We start from the raw sequence: 14,289 nt of genomic DNA on the forward strand, positions 1-14,289 counted from the left end.
TCAGCAGCCCCATTGAGCCTCTCTCCCCCATCTGGCCCCATGCGGGTATTAATGAGAGCCACCCTGCCTGCATTCTGCTGGCCATTCTAGGTAGAACTGCAGGAGTTTGTCAATGATCAACCAGCCAACCCAGTTCTACCTGATGAATGGACCGCTTACAGGCAGCACAGCTCTCATTAATGCTGGGGCAGGGCTGGATGGGAGAGAGAGGGACAGCCCAGACTGCCAGGAACCAGAGGCAGCTGTGCCTCCTCCTCCAACCGCCCCACCCCCACCTGCCCTGGCTCATTAAGACAAGCCGCTAGTGGTCAGTACATCTCATCATAAATCAACTGTTGCAAAAGGTCTTAATAAACATTAAGTAATGTGTTTGCTGAAATAAGAGCCTTCCCATCTCTGACAAATTTTAAGTCCCTAAAGACTTATTCTTTCACTCAAGCTTTTAAACTTGATTGTGGTTTTAAATTGTTTTAAGGTTTTTATTTTTGTCTAAACATTTTTTTATGTCTCTGTAAACTGCCCAGAGACAGAGATCTTATTTATTATTTTATTTCTTTGTTTGTTTGATTGATTTATATACTGCCCTTCCAAAAAATGGCTCAGGGCGGTTTACAATTTGGGGTGGGCCCTCTAATATCATGGGGATAACAGAAACTGTGATACTGGAGTGCTTGACCTAACCCAAAGAATGGGGTTAGGTTTCTTAGCTAAACAATCCACTCTTGAAGTGAGTCTGGATGGAGCAGTCTGCATGGGGAGAGTGGCTATTTAATATTTAATCCGCCCCCCACATCAGCTGAGAAGCACAAGGAGTTGTAAAGTTTAAACAGCCACTCTCCCTGCTTCTCAGCAGATATGCAGGGAGGTTTAAAGAAGTGGCACAAGAGGTGAGAGTGCATGGAGCAATTTAGTTGGGGAGGGGCAGTGTTCCCTTTAACAGGGATTCCCAGATGTTGTTGACTACAACTCCTATCATCCCTAGCCAAAGGCCATTGCAGCTGGGGATGCTGGGAGTTGCAGTCAACAACATCTGGGAATCCCTGTTAGAGGCAACACTGGTGGGGGGGTAGATAACCACAAATAACTGAAACTACCCCCCCACAATAGCTAAATTGGTATACAGGGAGGTGACCCTGAAATGGGTGAAATGACTATTTGAGGCCAGTTGCATACATATATATATTATTAATGTGCTTGCAAAAGGGAAATAAAACAGTTTGAAATTTGTAGGATTTCAACTTCAGACATTAATCATTTTATCAAATTACCACCATATATGGTAAATTTGAAAGATGATAAATTTGAATCTCAGAAAGTTCTTCTTCTCTTAGGCATAATGTCATTTTGGAATTATTGACCTGATTATTGAATGTTAAAAATCCATTGAGAACAATATCAGTTAAAATATTATATTCAGATAAAAACACATCAAAAAAAAATCATTTAAATCTTTTCCCCAGCATATTCCAGTGTAAGAAGTAGGGATGTGCTCCCTTCAAGCCAATGGTGGGGCAGGGGTGGCTTTAAGGATGGGAGAGGGTGCAGTTCCCCCTCCCCACTGTGCTTCCCCCTCCAGCACTCTGTGGATAAATAGTTCAGCGGGGCAGCAGTGTACCTCCTTGCTGCCCCATTGCCTCCCTGACCGGAAGTGCTGTGAACTATGTGATGCATAGAACTTCCATGGATTGAGCCATTCAATGGGAAGTTGTTGGTGATGGAGGAATTCTGTATGCACACTAGATCAAATGGCTGGAATGGGGCAAAAACCTGTAAGATCTCTTTGATGCAAGAGAAAATGTCACTAATTATTAAAGGGAACTGTGCTCTCATCTCACTTAATGGCACAGTAAGTTAATGGCACAGTCAAAAGGAAAACAGTTAAAGATGCCCTTACCCATGAAATGATTTTAGGTCACATTCCTGAAGTACTGCAAGAGCGTGTCCTTTATATTCAGTAACTGTGAAGGATAGATCATTTGTTATAACAGAGAAACAATTAGAGACCGTTTTAAGCAACTTCTAAAATGTGCTCATTTTAATTTGAGAAGTTTTAACAGAAGTTTGCTTTATCTTGCCTAGAGCCTTTGGAGTCAGGTGGTATACAAATTAATTAAACAAATAAATAATAGTAAAAGACAAGAATCTATAGGGCTACTTTAGGCACACTCTGTGGGACATTTGGCCTTTCCCTTGGAGCAGCAGATCTACATGCCAAATAGGAAGTTTCTCCTGACTTTCAAGCGTCAAGGTAGATGTGCATTTAGTTACATAAATTATCTGCTATGTTCTGAGCAAGACAATGAAATATATTTCAAAACATCTGTTATTGGCCTAATGTTTGTACAGGCATAACTGATGTATTCCATTAGGTGTGATCATATTAGCAAACAGAACTGAATGATCTGAAAATGCAGTGGCTTTTGTATCATATGCAGATTTCTGACTTGCACAAGACGACCATGAAAATAAGAAATAAAGCCAGATACCAGTAACAAAAGGAGTAACACAAAAAGGGTGGCAGGACAAGTATACACCAGAGTCGGAAGCCTCTGGAGGAAATGAACCTGTCACTCTACATTGCTGTCTCTGTTTGTTGATATTGTAGGCTGTACAATAAATGCCAGCAAAGAAAGAATAAACTGGCATATTGCAGATGGCATAAAGCATCATAACCACATTTAGCCTTTTCTAGGGCATCTTTGCCAGAAGAGACAGCCCAGCTGCATCCACTCATCAAAGATTTCTGCTGACTGACATGACACTTCCAGATGGATTTTTTGTGTAAGAATGTGCATTATTAGATGCAAGATTACATTAATCTTTCATGCTTGTCTGTCTTTGGCAATTGTACATTCTGTTTTCTGTTTAAAAACAGTGCTTTTAAATACTGTTAAAATTCATTGGGTGGGAAAAAAATAGTTTCAAACACATAATTATTTCTATGTTATAAATAAACAACCTTACAATTAGCGACTCACCTGCTTCGTTAGAATGGGTGGTAATGTTCTTCAAGTGAGTTAGTAGCAAAGTAACATGCAGAACACCATAACACTGTTCTTGGCTTGCGGCTGCTCTAGCCACAATGCAATATGATGGTATCATCATCCTGTATACTTTAATGGCCAAAAGAACAGCATGCACACTCCAAGGGCAGCACCATGGCACAATCACTAATGTGTAAACTTCAATCTGTAAAGATGGGTAGATGGAAGACCAATCTTCTATAGGCAAAGCCATATTAATATTTAAGTGTGCACACATTTTTAATATCCTTGGGAGATTCATTTAGGATGCCTTTATAGCCCTTCCCATCCCACCAAGAGCACTTTGCTTTAGCAGTAAAGAATTATGCACACCACACATGCTCAGAGGTACATTCCTGTCCTTTTGGCTATTAACATGATACAGTCCCATGTCCATCCCTTCTGCTTCTGTGACACTACCCTTGCTCGCAACAGTGCTATTTGAAGCAAGTAACCAAACTGGGATGCCACGCATGGGGAGGGGGACAGAGAGAGACAGGACCACTCTGTTGAGGAAGAATAAGGACTTCCCTGAAATGCCTCAGCAAACCCAGCTGCAAAATAAGAAAATGCTTGATTTGCATAATTCATATAGGTAATGATCTTTGGGTCATAGCAGAGAATTTTAATTTTAGCGAAGGGCACCTACCCACCCCAACATTAATCTCAGATTTTTGGAGATCGGCGTAGGGATGAGGGAGTTTTAGCACAGAAAAGGATGACTCTAGCAACCAGCTAATTAATGTCTGCTTGCTCTGCTGAAGGAACATCTGGACTTCTGTAGGATGGATGGACCTTAGGACAACCTTCAGGAAAAACTGTTACCACTTGCATCCTCTTGACTGAGCAACATACATTGCTATGAATATTGCATAAATGAAAAAATAATGTGCCTGCATGAACATAAGAGTTTTAACACATTTTAATTCCAGCAAGTATTTCGAAGAAATGGAATTTTAGTAGGCAGTAAACTGAGTTAACCGTTTAATAACAACTTGTATTACTCTACAATGCTTTTCAACAACATAAAAATTATCAAAGAAGTATATCTAGCAAAATGAATAAGAAACTGTTTATCTCAAAGAGGCTCACAATTTAAAAGAAACACAAGGGATGCTATGCTGGACTGAATAGGGACAGTTGCCATCCCAATGCTAAAGTAAGCCACCTCTTTAAAAGGCACCTATTTGTCCAGTGTTGTAGTGATATCTTGCAATTGCTCTACTGTCATGCTAAGTATTTCTCCACAATCTAATCTTGTAAGCGATCCTGCAAATCCACTAGGGCAATGCAGCAGGGTAAAATGCTTAAAATAACTATCAATAAAAAAAGAGTACATCTAACACCTGATGTCATGAACACAGAAAGTAGAAATGCACACTTCTGTGTCCTTAAGTTGCCCCACCCCATTGCACCTTCACCCAGCCTAAGAGTTCATCAGTGCTACCAAAGCCAACCATTTTTCAGGAGGGGCAGAACAAGGCAAGTAAGATCTGAAAAGCAGAAGTCCAGTCTCAAAAGACAGTCCACACACATCAATGGTGTGTACATTTGTGCATATTTTTCATTATTAAGCATGAAATACATATTTAGAGATTCACATGTGATCTGTGTCACGTGACTTGATCATGGTATTGTGAAGAAGAACAACTTGATTAAATAAAAATATATTTGACAACATGTAATTTGCTAAGTTAACCTGTAGGAGGAGTGTTAGCTAACAAATAGCACTATGCTGGGAATGATTACAAAATGTTAGAGACATTATGACAGTAGTTCTCTTTATTTAAACTAGGAACTACACCAGTGCTGCTTACCATGGCAAACTAGACAGGTTATATCCTGTTTTATAATATTCCTTAGTAGTCTCAAGCACTTTTAATTGACAAATAAGATAAAAATTCAAAAATCCGCAGTGTAACTTGGAAGTGACTCAAGTTGATAGTGAAAATCAAAGCTGTATTTCTAGGTTTTTGTAAGGTGATACTTTATAAAACAAAGAAATTTTGCTGGTCGAATGACCGTAACAATAAAGATTTGATTTGATTTGGAAAACAAAGAAAACTAGGGCTATGATCCAAAGATATGTGTATGTACAGTGTGTGTGTGTGCGCGCACACACAGCCTGCCTGTTTTTCTTATGCTGCAGCCCTTTGCACTCAGTTGAACACTGTTCTGCAGAGCCCCTAAACTGCAGAAGCAGCTACAAGAATTGTGGGATGTGGACTAGGAATAGTGCCATGTGGAATGCCATACATGGCTCTCGTGAACCTGTCTTATGTGTTTTGGCAGGGAAGCCAAAAGGCGCATCTTATGAGCTTCTGAGTGGCCAGCAGGTTACTTAGTTGCTAGAACACATTATTTTGAAACAGTTTTAACTGAAGTGATAACAGTCTTCTTTAAAAGACAAAATTTGCATTTTAGTAATTGAAAAGGAAATTACAGAGCAGGACTGTGAGGGCTTTGTGGTGGTGACCTGAAATGTATGTGCTATGTGTGTTTTCTTGTCTGAAAGCATTATAGACAACACCTGCACCAAATGTAAGCTGCTTGCTATGTGCAAAAAAGACAGGGTTTCTGCACTTTGGCTTATTAGAGAGGATGAGGTGGTCCTGAACGGGGCACAGTGACACTCAAGCAAGGACCACAGCAGGAGGAGACAGTGAAGGGGATAAGGAGCACAAGATGGGTGGGAGTTTCTGAGGGCATTATTAAAGGAGCAGTCACAAACAATTCCAATGAGAAAGAAAAACGGAAGACATTTTAAAAAGCCAGTGTGGCTGCACAAAAAATTTAGTGCTGAGCTGAAAATAAGGGATGCACATAAACAATGAAAAGGAGAGCAGGTTGGGCCACCACAGGTGAATACAAGTGTAGCACCAGATTCTTATAGAAGAGCATCAGGGAAGCTAAAGCTCAGAATGAGCTGAACCTGGCAAGAGATACTAAGAGCAATGAAGAGGACTTTTTGAGGCATGTTTAAAGTCAGGGGAAGAGAACAGCAAGGCCACTGCTCAAGAAAGAAAGTGAAATGTCAGTGGGTGACAAACAGAAGGCAGGACCTGCTCAACTCCTATTTTGCCTCCTCTCAAAAAGAGGAACTGTGTGCAACCTGACAAAAACAGCATCAAAGTGAAGAGTCAGCTCAGGACTACTACAGTTCAAGCCTGATAAGGATTTGATAAGAAAACACCCATCTTAAATGAGTTCATGTTGTCAGGTTAGATGAATCAAATCCTAGCATAGTTAAAAAAAACCCTTGCTGTCTTATATTGGAGAGATCCTGGAGACTGCGTAGGAACATAGGAAGCTGCCTTATACCGAGTCAGACCATTGGTCCAACTCGCTCAGAATTGTCCACACAGACTGGCAGCAGCTTCTCCAAGGTTACAGGCAGGAGTCTCTTTCAGCCCTATCTGGAGATGCCAGGGAGGGAACACAGAACCAGGGGCGTAACTACTATTAGGCAAGGGGAGGCGGCTGCCTGGGGGCCCCCATGCCTCGAGGGGCCCCCCAGAGGCACGTCACATGAGGCAAGTCACATGACTATATATTGTGAAGTGTGTGTGTGTGTGTGAAGCTAGGGGCCCATTTTAAAATTTTGACTCTGGGCCCACTCCAGCCTTGTTACGCCCCTGCACAGAACCTTCTACATGCAAGCAGGCAAATGCGTGTCCCAGAGCTGCGCTGCCCCATGCCCTGAAGGGAATATCTTACCATGTTCACATGTAGTCTCCCATTCAAATGCAGACCAGGGCAGACCCAGATTAGCAAAGGGGACAATTCATTTGTGTTCATTCTTACTAAGGAGGAGACCAGCTCTCCTCCTTAGTAAGGCACCATGAGCATAAGCACAGGCTACTCTTGTCCCAATCATCAATAACCAGCAAGCGGGAGGGATTCAGGAAAGGACAGACCAATCAGTTTGACTTTGATACCAGGGAAGATACTAGAACAAATTATAAAACAGTCAGTCTGTAAGCACCTTGATAACAATGCTGTGATTAGTAGAAGTCAGCATGGTTTTTCTCAAAAATAACTCCTGCCAGACTAATCTCATCTTTTTAAAAATCATATTAATGGCTTTATGCATTGTGGGAATGCTGTGGACATAATTTATTTGGATTTCAGCAAAGTATTTCATGAAATCCCTAATGATATTTTGGTTAGCAAACTGGTCAGATAATGCCACCAGGTGGAGTCACAACTGGCTGGTAAACTGTACTCAAGGAGTATTCATCAATGGCTCCTCAGCAGACTGAAATAAAGGAGGCTTTGAGAGGGGAGCCACAGAGCTCTCTCCTGGGCCTAGTGCACTTCAGCATTTGCATTACTGACAGACGAAGGGGTGGAGGGAATCTTCATCAAATTTGCAGATGACACCTAACTAGGAGGAATGGCTAATACCTCCGAAGACAGGAAAAGCACAGAAAATGACCCTGACAGAATGGAAAACTGTGCTGAAACTATCAAAATGAAATTCAACAGATGCAAATCCAAAGTTCTGCACTGAAGCAACAAACAGCCACCATATGTATAGATATAGGATGTGGGATACCAGAATTGACAGCAGGACATGTGAAAAGTATCTCAGGCGTGCACTCTGTCACAAATTGAATATGTGTTGGGGATATGATGCAGATGTAAAGAAGGATGGTGCAATTTCAGACTGCATTGATGGAAACAGAGTTTCCGAGGAATAATATTAATTAATCAATAATCCACACTAGGCAGACCTCATCTGGAGTATACTGGGTCCAGTTCTGGACACCACACTTTAAGAAGATTGTAGACAAAATGGAACATGTTCATAACAGGCCCTCAAAAATGGTCAGCGGTCTGACTCTATAAGAAAATGTTATAGGAACTGAGCATGTTAAACCTGGAGAAGAGAAGATTGGGCTGGGGGGAGGCTTGGTAGCATTCTTCAAATATTTGGAGGGCTGTCACATAAAAGAGAGCAAAGACTTATTCTCTGCTGCACTAGAAGGCAGAATTAGGTGAGATGGCTTAAGTTACATCAGGGTGTTTTGGTTGAACAACAGGAGAACCTTCTTAACAGTAAAAGCGGTTCATCAATAGAACCAATTACCTAAGGTAGGTGGGCTCTCCTGCACTGGACATCTTCAAGCAGAGACTGGACAGCCAACTGGTGGGTTTCCTGCACTGAGCAGGAAAATGGACTAGCTGGCCTAGAAGATCTCTTCCAACTCTATGGTTCTATAATGGTCAATGTATGAAAACTGGTTTCCATGCACAGAATTATCACTTTTTCAGGGGGGCATGTTGGTATGCAAGATGCTCTGACCCCACATTCATCTACCTCCTGGTGGTGCATATTGAGTGCTCATATGTACAACGGAGTAGATTATCAGCTCTGAAAGCACTGTTTGGAAAGATGGAGGGGACTGAACCCAGGGCACCAAGACTCTCTTTCACATGTGCTGGGTTCTCTTAGACCTGACAGTAACAGTCCTCAGCCTGGCAACTAACAGGAGGTGGAGATCCTGTGCAAGAGAATCTCTGGATACTACAATTTTCAGGATTTACAGATTATGTATCCTGCACAGAAGGAGCAGGTGCAGAAGAAATGTACCCTTGATTAGGATCAGAAACAGGGGTACAAGAGGGGAAAATAAAAGCCAAAATGTGTATTATTTAACATGTTCTATTTCTTTGCTTTTATTTGCTGCACTATTTAAATACGACAAAATCTCCAAACTACCAAACATCTTTATTCATCATCTATACTAAAAGTGCTTCTATCACATGAGACTACCACTAAATGAACCAATGTATTGTATGATTATTCATTTACAACTCTAATTAATAATAATCAAATTAGTAAAATGCATTTTTAAAAGAAAATAATATTTGAAAGGACTTAATTTTAAAAAGTGCACACCCATATAAAGAAAGATAATTTTTTAAAATACACACATTTATCAAAAATTGTGTCATTGAAATAGTATCAATACAGAGAGTCTGCCTTGTTTGTTGAAGAATCAGCTTCAAAATGGATTAAATAACGTTCTGCAAAGCATCTTACCTGTAACGTCAGTTCTGATGTCAGCAAGCTTAAAGAGAGGTGCAACTTGTTCATAATAAATGCGAATAGCCTCTCTTCTATGACTACTAGGATTAACAAACACTTTTAATAACTTTGGTCTGCTTGGAAAGCCTAAAAAACAAAACAGATACATGCACACACATCAGGGTTTTTAGACGGAATCAATTTACACAATGCAGTACTCTTTGAATCAAACAACTTTAATTTTAAGCCCTGAAAAGTGTAAGAAATATAATTTTAAACTGGCCAAACACAGGTATGTACACATTCTGACAATAAGTACAGCAATTCTAGGTGGCCTATATCCTCTTTGTTGAATGAAGATGCTCATCCTTATATCTGACGCCCACATAATCCTGGAACAAGTGAAGCACTGACCTGCTTGTGCATCTACAGCTAAGAATAACCAGGACAAATAAGTCAGTCACCATCATCAAGAGCATTATGTGACAGCTATAACGAAAGAGGTTTTAGGTCATGGTTCAAACCAAAGGGAGGGAGAAAAGGGGAGATAAAGAGAAGAGAGGAGAGAATATTCTCCTGAGAATGTAAAAGGAAATGCTTCTCAGCCAGGATTTGATAATAGTACTCCTTCACAGTTGGTGCTGAGATTTGATACTACAATTTTCAGGATTTACAGATTATGTATCATGCCACACAGAAGGAGCAGGTGCAGAAGAAATGTACCCTTGATTAAAGGATCAAGAAACAGGGGTACAAGAGGGGGAAATAAAAGCCAAAATGTGTATTATTTAACATGCTCTATTTCTATGCTTTTATTTGCTGCACTATTTAAATGTGACAAAATCTCCAAACTACCAAACATCTTTATTCATCATCTATACTAAAAGTGCTTCTATCAGATGAGACTTCATAGAATCAAAAGTCACTTTTCTTTTTAGGAATACATTTACTTCCACCCTCCATGGGAACACCACACCCTCTAAGATGTCAGCATTTCTTATTTTTGTGGTTTTTTGGCACAATACATCCATCAGTTATCAGAAGTTGGGAGCATGCACCAGAAAGAAAATGCCTACCAAAGTTACATATAAACCTCAATATCCTCCACATTAGCTACCTTACGGTGATGCACAAACTATCATTAATTTCATCAAAACAAGCAAAGAAACTGGCATTGATTTTTCTGTTAAATACATTTTTTTAAATTTCCCATTGAACTTTACATTTAGCTGCTGCTTTTGACAGAATTAACCATGATCTATTATGGTATGAAATATGGAATATCATCATAAATGTTTTCCTCCTTTTGATTAATATATTTTATATTGATACCACTCTGAAGGTTAGAGTAGACAGAGATTACCAGCTTACTAGTAATTACAAATTACAACTACTGGTGGAGTGACAGAAGGTTGTTATTGTGTCTATATTTTCAACTTCTATTGAAACAATTTGGGTTTTGAATTTCAGTTACTAACATATTTTACAGTTTCAATACTTTTGTATACATTGATTGTCTTAGTTGTATACTGAGCATACAGTCCTGTGGTCCATCACACAAGCTGAACTGAGGTTCAGTGGTAGCACCAGAACAAAAAACGGGGGGGGGGGGGGGGGACACAAGTTTTAAGGTATACATTGATTATGAAGCACATTAGGATATTACACAGATCTAAGTATGACTCTTCCAGCTCTGAGGAATTACAATATTAATGCAGGAGATTTGTAAAATACCTGGGGAACAATCCACCTTTTGGGGTTTGTTTGCAGAGCTACTCATACAGGAAAAAGATCTCTGCAGGCCCCAAAGCAGACTTTAATCCTAAAACCCCATCCTCTGGCCCAGTGCACAAAATGCCAAATGCACTGCAAAGCATTCAGCCATTGCCTGGAATGGAGACCTGTGTGCACCTCCTATAACAAACAATCCAGCTGTTAATGCTCCATGCATATATACAGACTGCTTGTACTCTAAGCACAACTAGCCTGCATGTATAGAGCTCTGTATGACAGGTGAGTATGAGCATCCCATTCCAAGGTAATGTCAAATGTAGGTTGTCAGCCCTATAAGCCCCCAGCCACTGACCATCAGTAAGAAGGACATGACAGACCCTTTTGGGATCTTGTCCTGGGTACATGGCAGGGGATGGATCATGGCCTGATTTATTAAAGTATAAAACATGGGCAAATGTATTGTGCTGATTGACATTCCAGGTGTAAACGTACAGTACTGAGAATCCTTAAGTAATTCAAATCCCAAGCAGTTACAAACCAAATTAAAGACTTTGGGCCAGCAAAATAGCTTGCTGGAATATAAATAAAACCCTAAACAATTCCAAATCCATATCGAAATGGTTTAGAGAACTTGCTTTGATGTCTGGATCTGCCTAATCATTATTTAACCTAACATCTTTCCACCCAAAATATATGTCCTGACTAACATACTGCACAATGTTCCGTTTGTGTATAAATGAAATATGTGTGCAGTTGCACAAGAGTGCTCTTGTGCAAATGCACAAAACGGTGCAGAGTTGCATGATGGGCAGCCAATGGAAATAATGGGCATCTACTGCACAACTTGTGCATGTGGGAGAACACTCTTGCACAACTGTATGAATGTTTCATTAAAACATAAACAGCATGTTATGCAGAATGCCAGTTAGTGTTTTGCATTCTTATGAAGAACAACTTTCTAATAATCTAATAATGTTAAAGGCTCAGTTCTCATTACCAAAACATACAAACTGCAGTCTTTAGCTTTATCAGTACCTATATATTATGTTGCATTGTTCAGTGTAGCTTCCTCTCTTAAACTGAAATAGTAGTCTAAAACAGAATAGCCAACTGTTCCTTTAGTAGCAACAAATGTGCTAATATGCACTAGTTTAAACTTGATCTATCCGTGAATCAATGAACCATGAAAGGCAGAGGTTAATCAGGGTGTTCTGAAAACAAAGGCTCCTAGGGCAGCAGAGACGCTACCCTCAGACACACATCTGTGCCACTTTCAGCAGTTAGTTTTTCAGCAGCAGGCTTATGCTTACAAAAGTTAAGAGCTTGAAATGATGTCACTGTCACATAGATTATCAATATTTTATACAACAAGCTATAAGAAAATTGCTACATGGAGACAGAAGTAATGATGTGAATAAACATTTTTCATGCTAACTAGAGATATACCACTGTTGATGTTACAGTGTTAATGTATAACATTAATGGGATAATTAAACCTTCATGCATGAAGCTTTAGACACTCACATTAAAAGCTCATATAGGAGGCAGGCTGTAAAACATGTACAGGCTGTATTCTTCTATAAATAGCTATTCTGTCTTTTATTTTAAAAACACTGAAATAAATATAATCCACTGCTTTACATCATCCACTCCTAAACTCAAGTAAAATTTCAGATTCAAAAATGAAAATATCTCTAGCAGATGAGTTTTAGCTTAAGCTTAAAATCATGCAAATAAAAAGAAAAAGATGAGTGTTGAAATAATCAACTGTTCTGCTGCTGTTTTTCGATGTCTTATGTCAACATTTCAGAAAACTAACACTGACTATACAGAAGACAGTGGCTGTCATTGAAAGCAGTGTTCCAAGGACACAGCAGGTATAGTGCAAAGGGGGAGAGGTTTTCGTTGATCTCCCCTGCCTCCATAAGTGTTTTTTGCTTCTATGTCCCTAGGGGTCATGCAGGGAACCACCAGAGATCAACACCATTACTCCCCCTATGATTGACATATTATAGTTTATTTTACCTGCCATTTTGTATTTTATTAATATGCAGAGAAGATTGTTTAAGTGTTTACAAGGACAATTTGTTATACATGGGCCTACACAAATGGGAGAGGTGATTATTTAAGTGAATATCAGAAGAAAACTAATTAGGAGCAAACCAAAAATTAACAGTGAGCTTAGCAAAACCTTCCCTCCTCGCAGCAGTGCCCTTCCAGAGACTTGCAGACTCAGACTGGGCGCTTTCCATCTGAGCTTTGCAAAGTTGTTGCGCAAGGGGGGGCACTGGCAACCCTCCCTCCTCGTGGGGTGCCTTTGCAGAAACTTGCAAAGGCCCAGTAGTGATGCTCCCACTCAACCTTTGTAAAGCAGCCTTGCCTCCTTATGCAGCACTCTTCCAGAACCTTGTAAAAGTCCATTGGGGATGCTCCAGGAGAGGAGGCTGCTTACTGGCAGCGTCTTCTCATTGCCCAGCCCCCTTGCCAGCTTTGAAAAGTGGCCAAGGAAATGAGAAGAGGTTGCCAGCTGTCAGTCTCCTCTCCTCAACTTGTGCTCCCTTTAAATAGGCATGCAAGGTGGCATTTTGCAACTAGTCTCAGACAGAGCAAGAACCTGGGGCTGCTTCTGGGCTGGGTGGGTAGAAGAGGGATAAACCAGTTTTCAATCCAAGCTGGAAAAGAATTCAGTGTCCCTAATACTCACCTTTCCTTTGAGATGAGCATCACAAGCTGCAGAAACACATATCTGAGCACTGGGTTAATGTTTGTTGCCAGTATCTCAAATCAATAATACAGTTATATTAATCACATTTCACTTAATCTAAAATTAGTTAAATGTAACATGTAGCTAACAGAAAGGCAGGACAATCCAATACTTCTTTGCTCAGAAGTAAGTTCTGCTGAGGTCAATGAAACCTATTCCCAGTTAACTGTGCACAGGATTTCATCCTAACAAACACTGCAGTCTTGGTGTATTTTCCTGGAAATAAATTCTTACTGAAATCAGTGGGAGTTATTTCTTGGTAACATAGTTAGGCTTATGCAGTAATTCTTTAATATAAGAAATTTGATGAAATATAGAAATAAGGTATTTCTAAAGTACTTACCATTCAAAATTTCCTTCAGACATCTAAACCACAAGTGACAGTGGTCTTCACTTAAATTACTCAGATTGATGATGGAATCTTTAAGTTTATTTCCTCTTTTTACGCACACAAAAATTGTGATGCCTAGTAACAAGCCACCTTTTTGCTGTCCAATAGAACGACGGCGTTTCAGTTTTATGGAAAACACATCCTTCATTTCAACATATTCCTCTTTGTGCTGCAAGCCCACACTGGAACCACCTGCCCCCCCAAAGAAAATAAAGTTAAGTAACATGATAAAAGACCCAATTCTTAAAATTTCCAACTGAAACATGGGATTCAATGTGGCATAACTGCTCCCTCTGCCATGTGCAGTAATGTTTAAAGCATTCTATGGATAGGATTAAATACG

The 14,289-nt window shown here is 40.0% G+C and overlaps 1 protein-coding gene across 15 annotated transcripts in view; it reads right to left on the minus strand.

The window, feature by feature from the left end:
- The window catches only part of CERKL (ceramide kinase like), a 78,155-nt gene that overhangs the window by 40,186 nt on the left and 23,680 nt on the right, over window positions 1-14,289 (minus strand). For all 15 annotated transcript variants that reach the window (XM_053284848.1, XM_053284835.1, XM_053284842.1 and 12 more), the window contains 3 exons: window positions 13,899-14,138; window positions 9,073-9,204; window positions 1,895-1,958 (listed from right to left, as the gene is read on the minus strand). In XM_053284848.1, coding sequence (XP_053140823.1) covers window positions 1,895-1,958; window positions 9,073-9,204; window positions 13,899-14,094 — 392 coding nt within the window. In that variant the 5' untranslated portion in view covers window positions 14,095-14,138. The remainder of the gene's footprint in view (window positions 1-1,894; window positions 1,959-9,072; window positions 9,205-13,898; window positions 14,139-14,289) is intronic.

This window comes from Hemicordylus capensis, chromosome 1 (genome assembly GCF_027244095.1).
Source record: "Hemicordylus capensis ecotype Gifberg chromosome 1, rHemCap1.1.pri, whole genome shotgun sequence".
NCBI classification, from domain to species: domain Eukaryota; kingdom Metazoa; phylum Chordata; class Lepidosauria; order Squamata; family Cordylidae; genus Hemicordylus; species Hemicordylus capensis.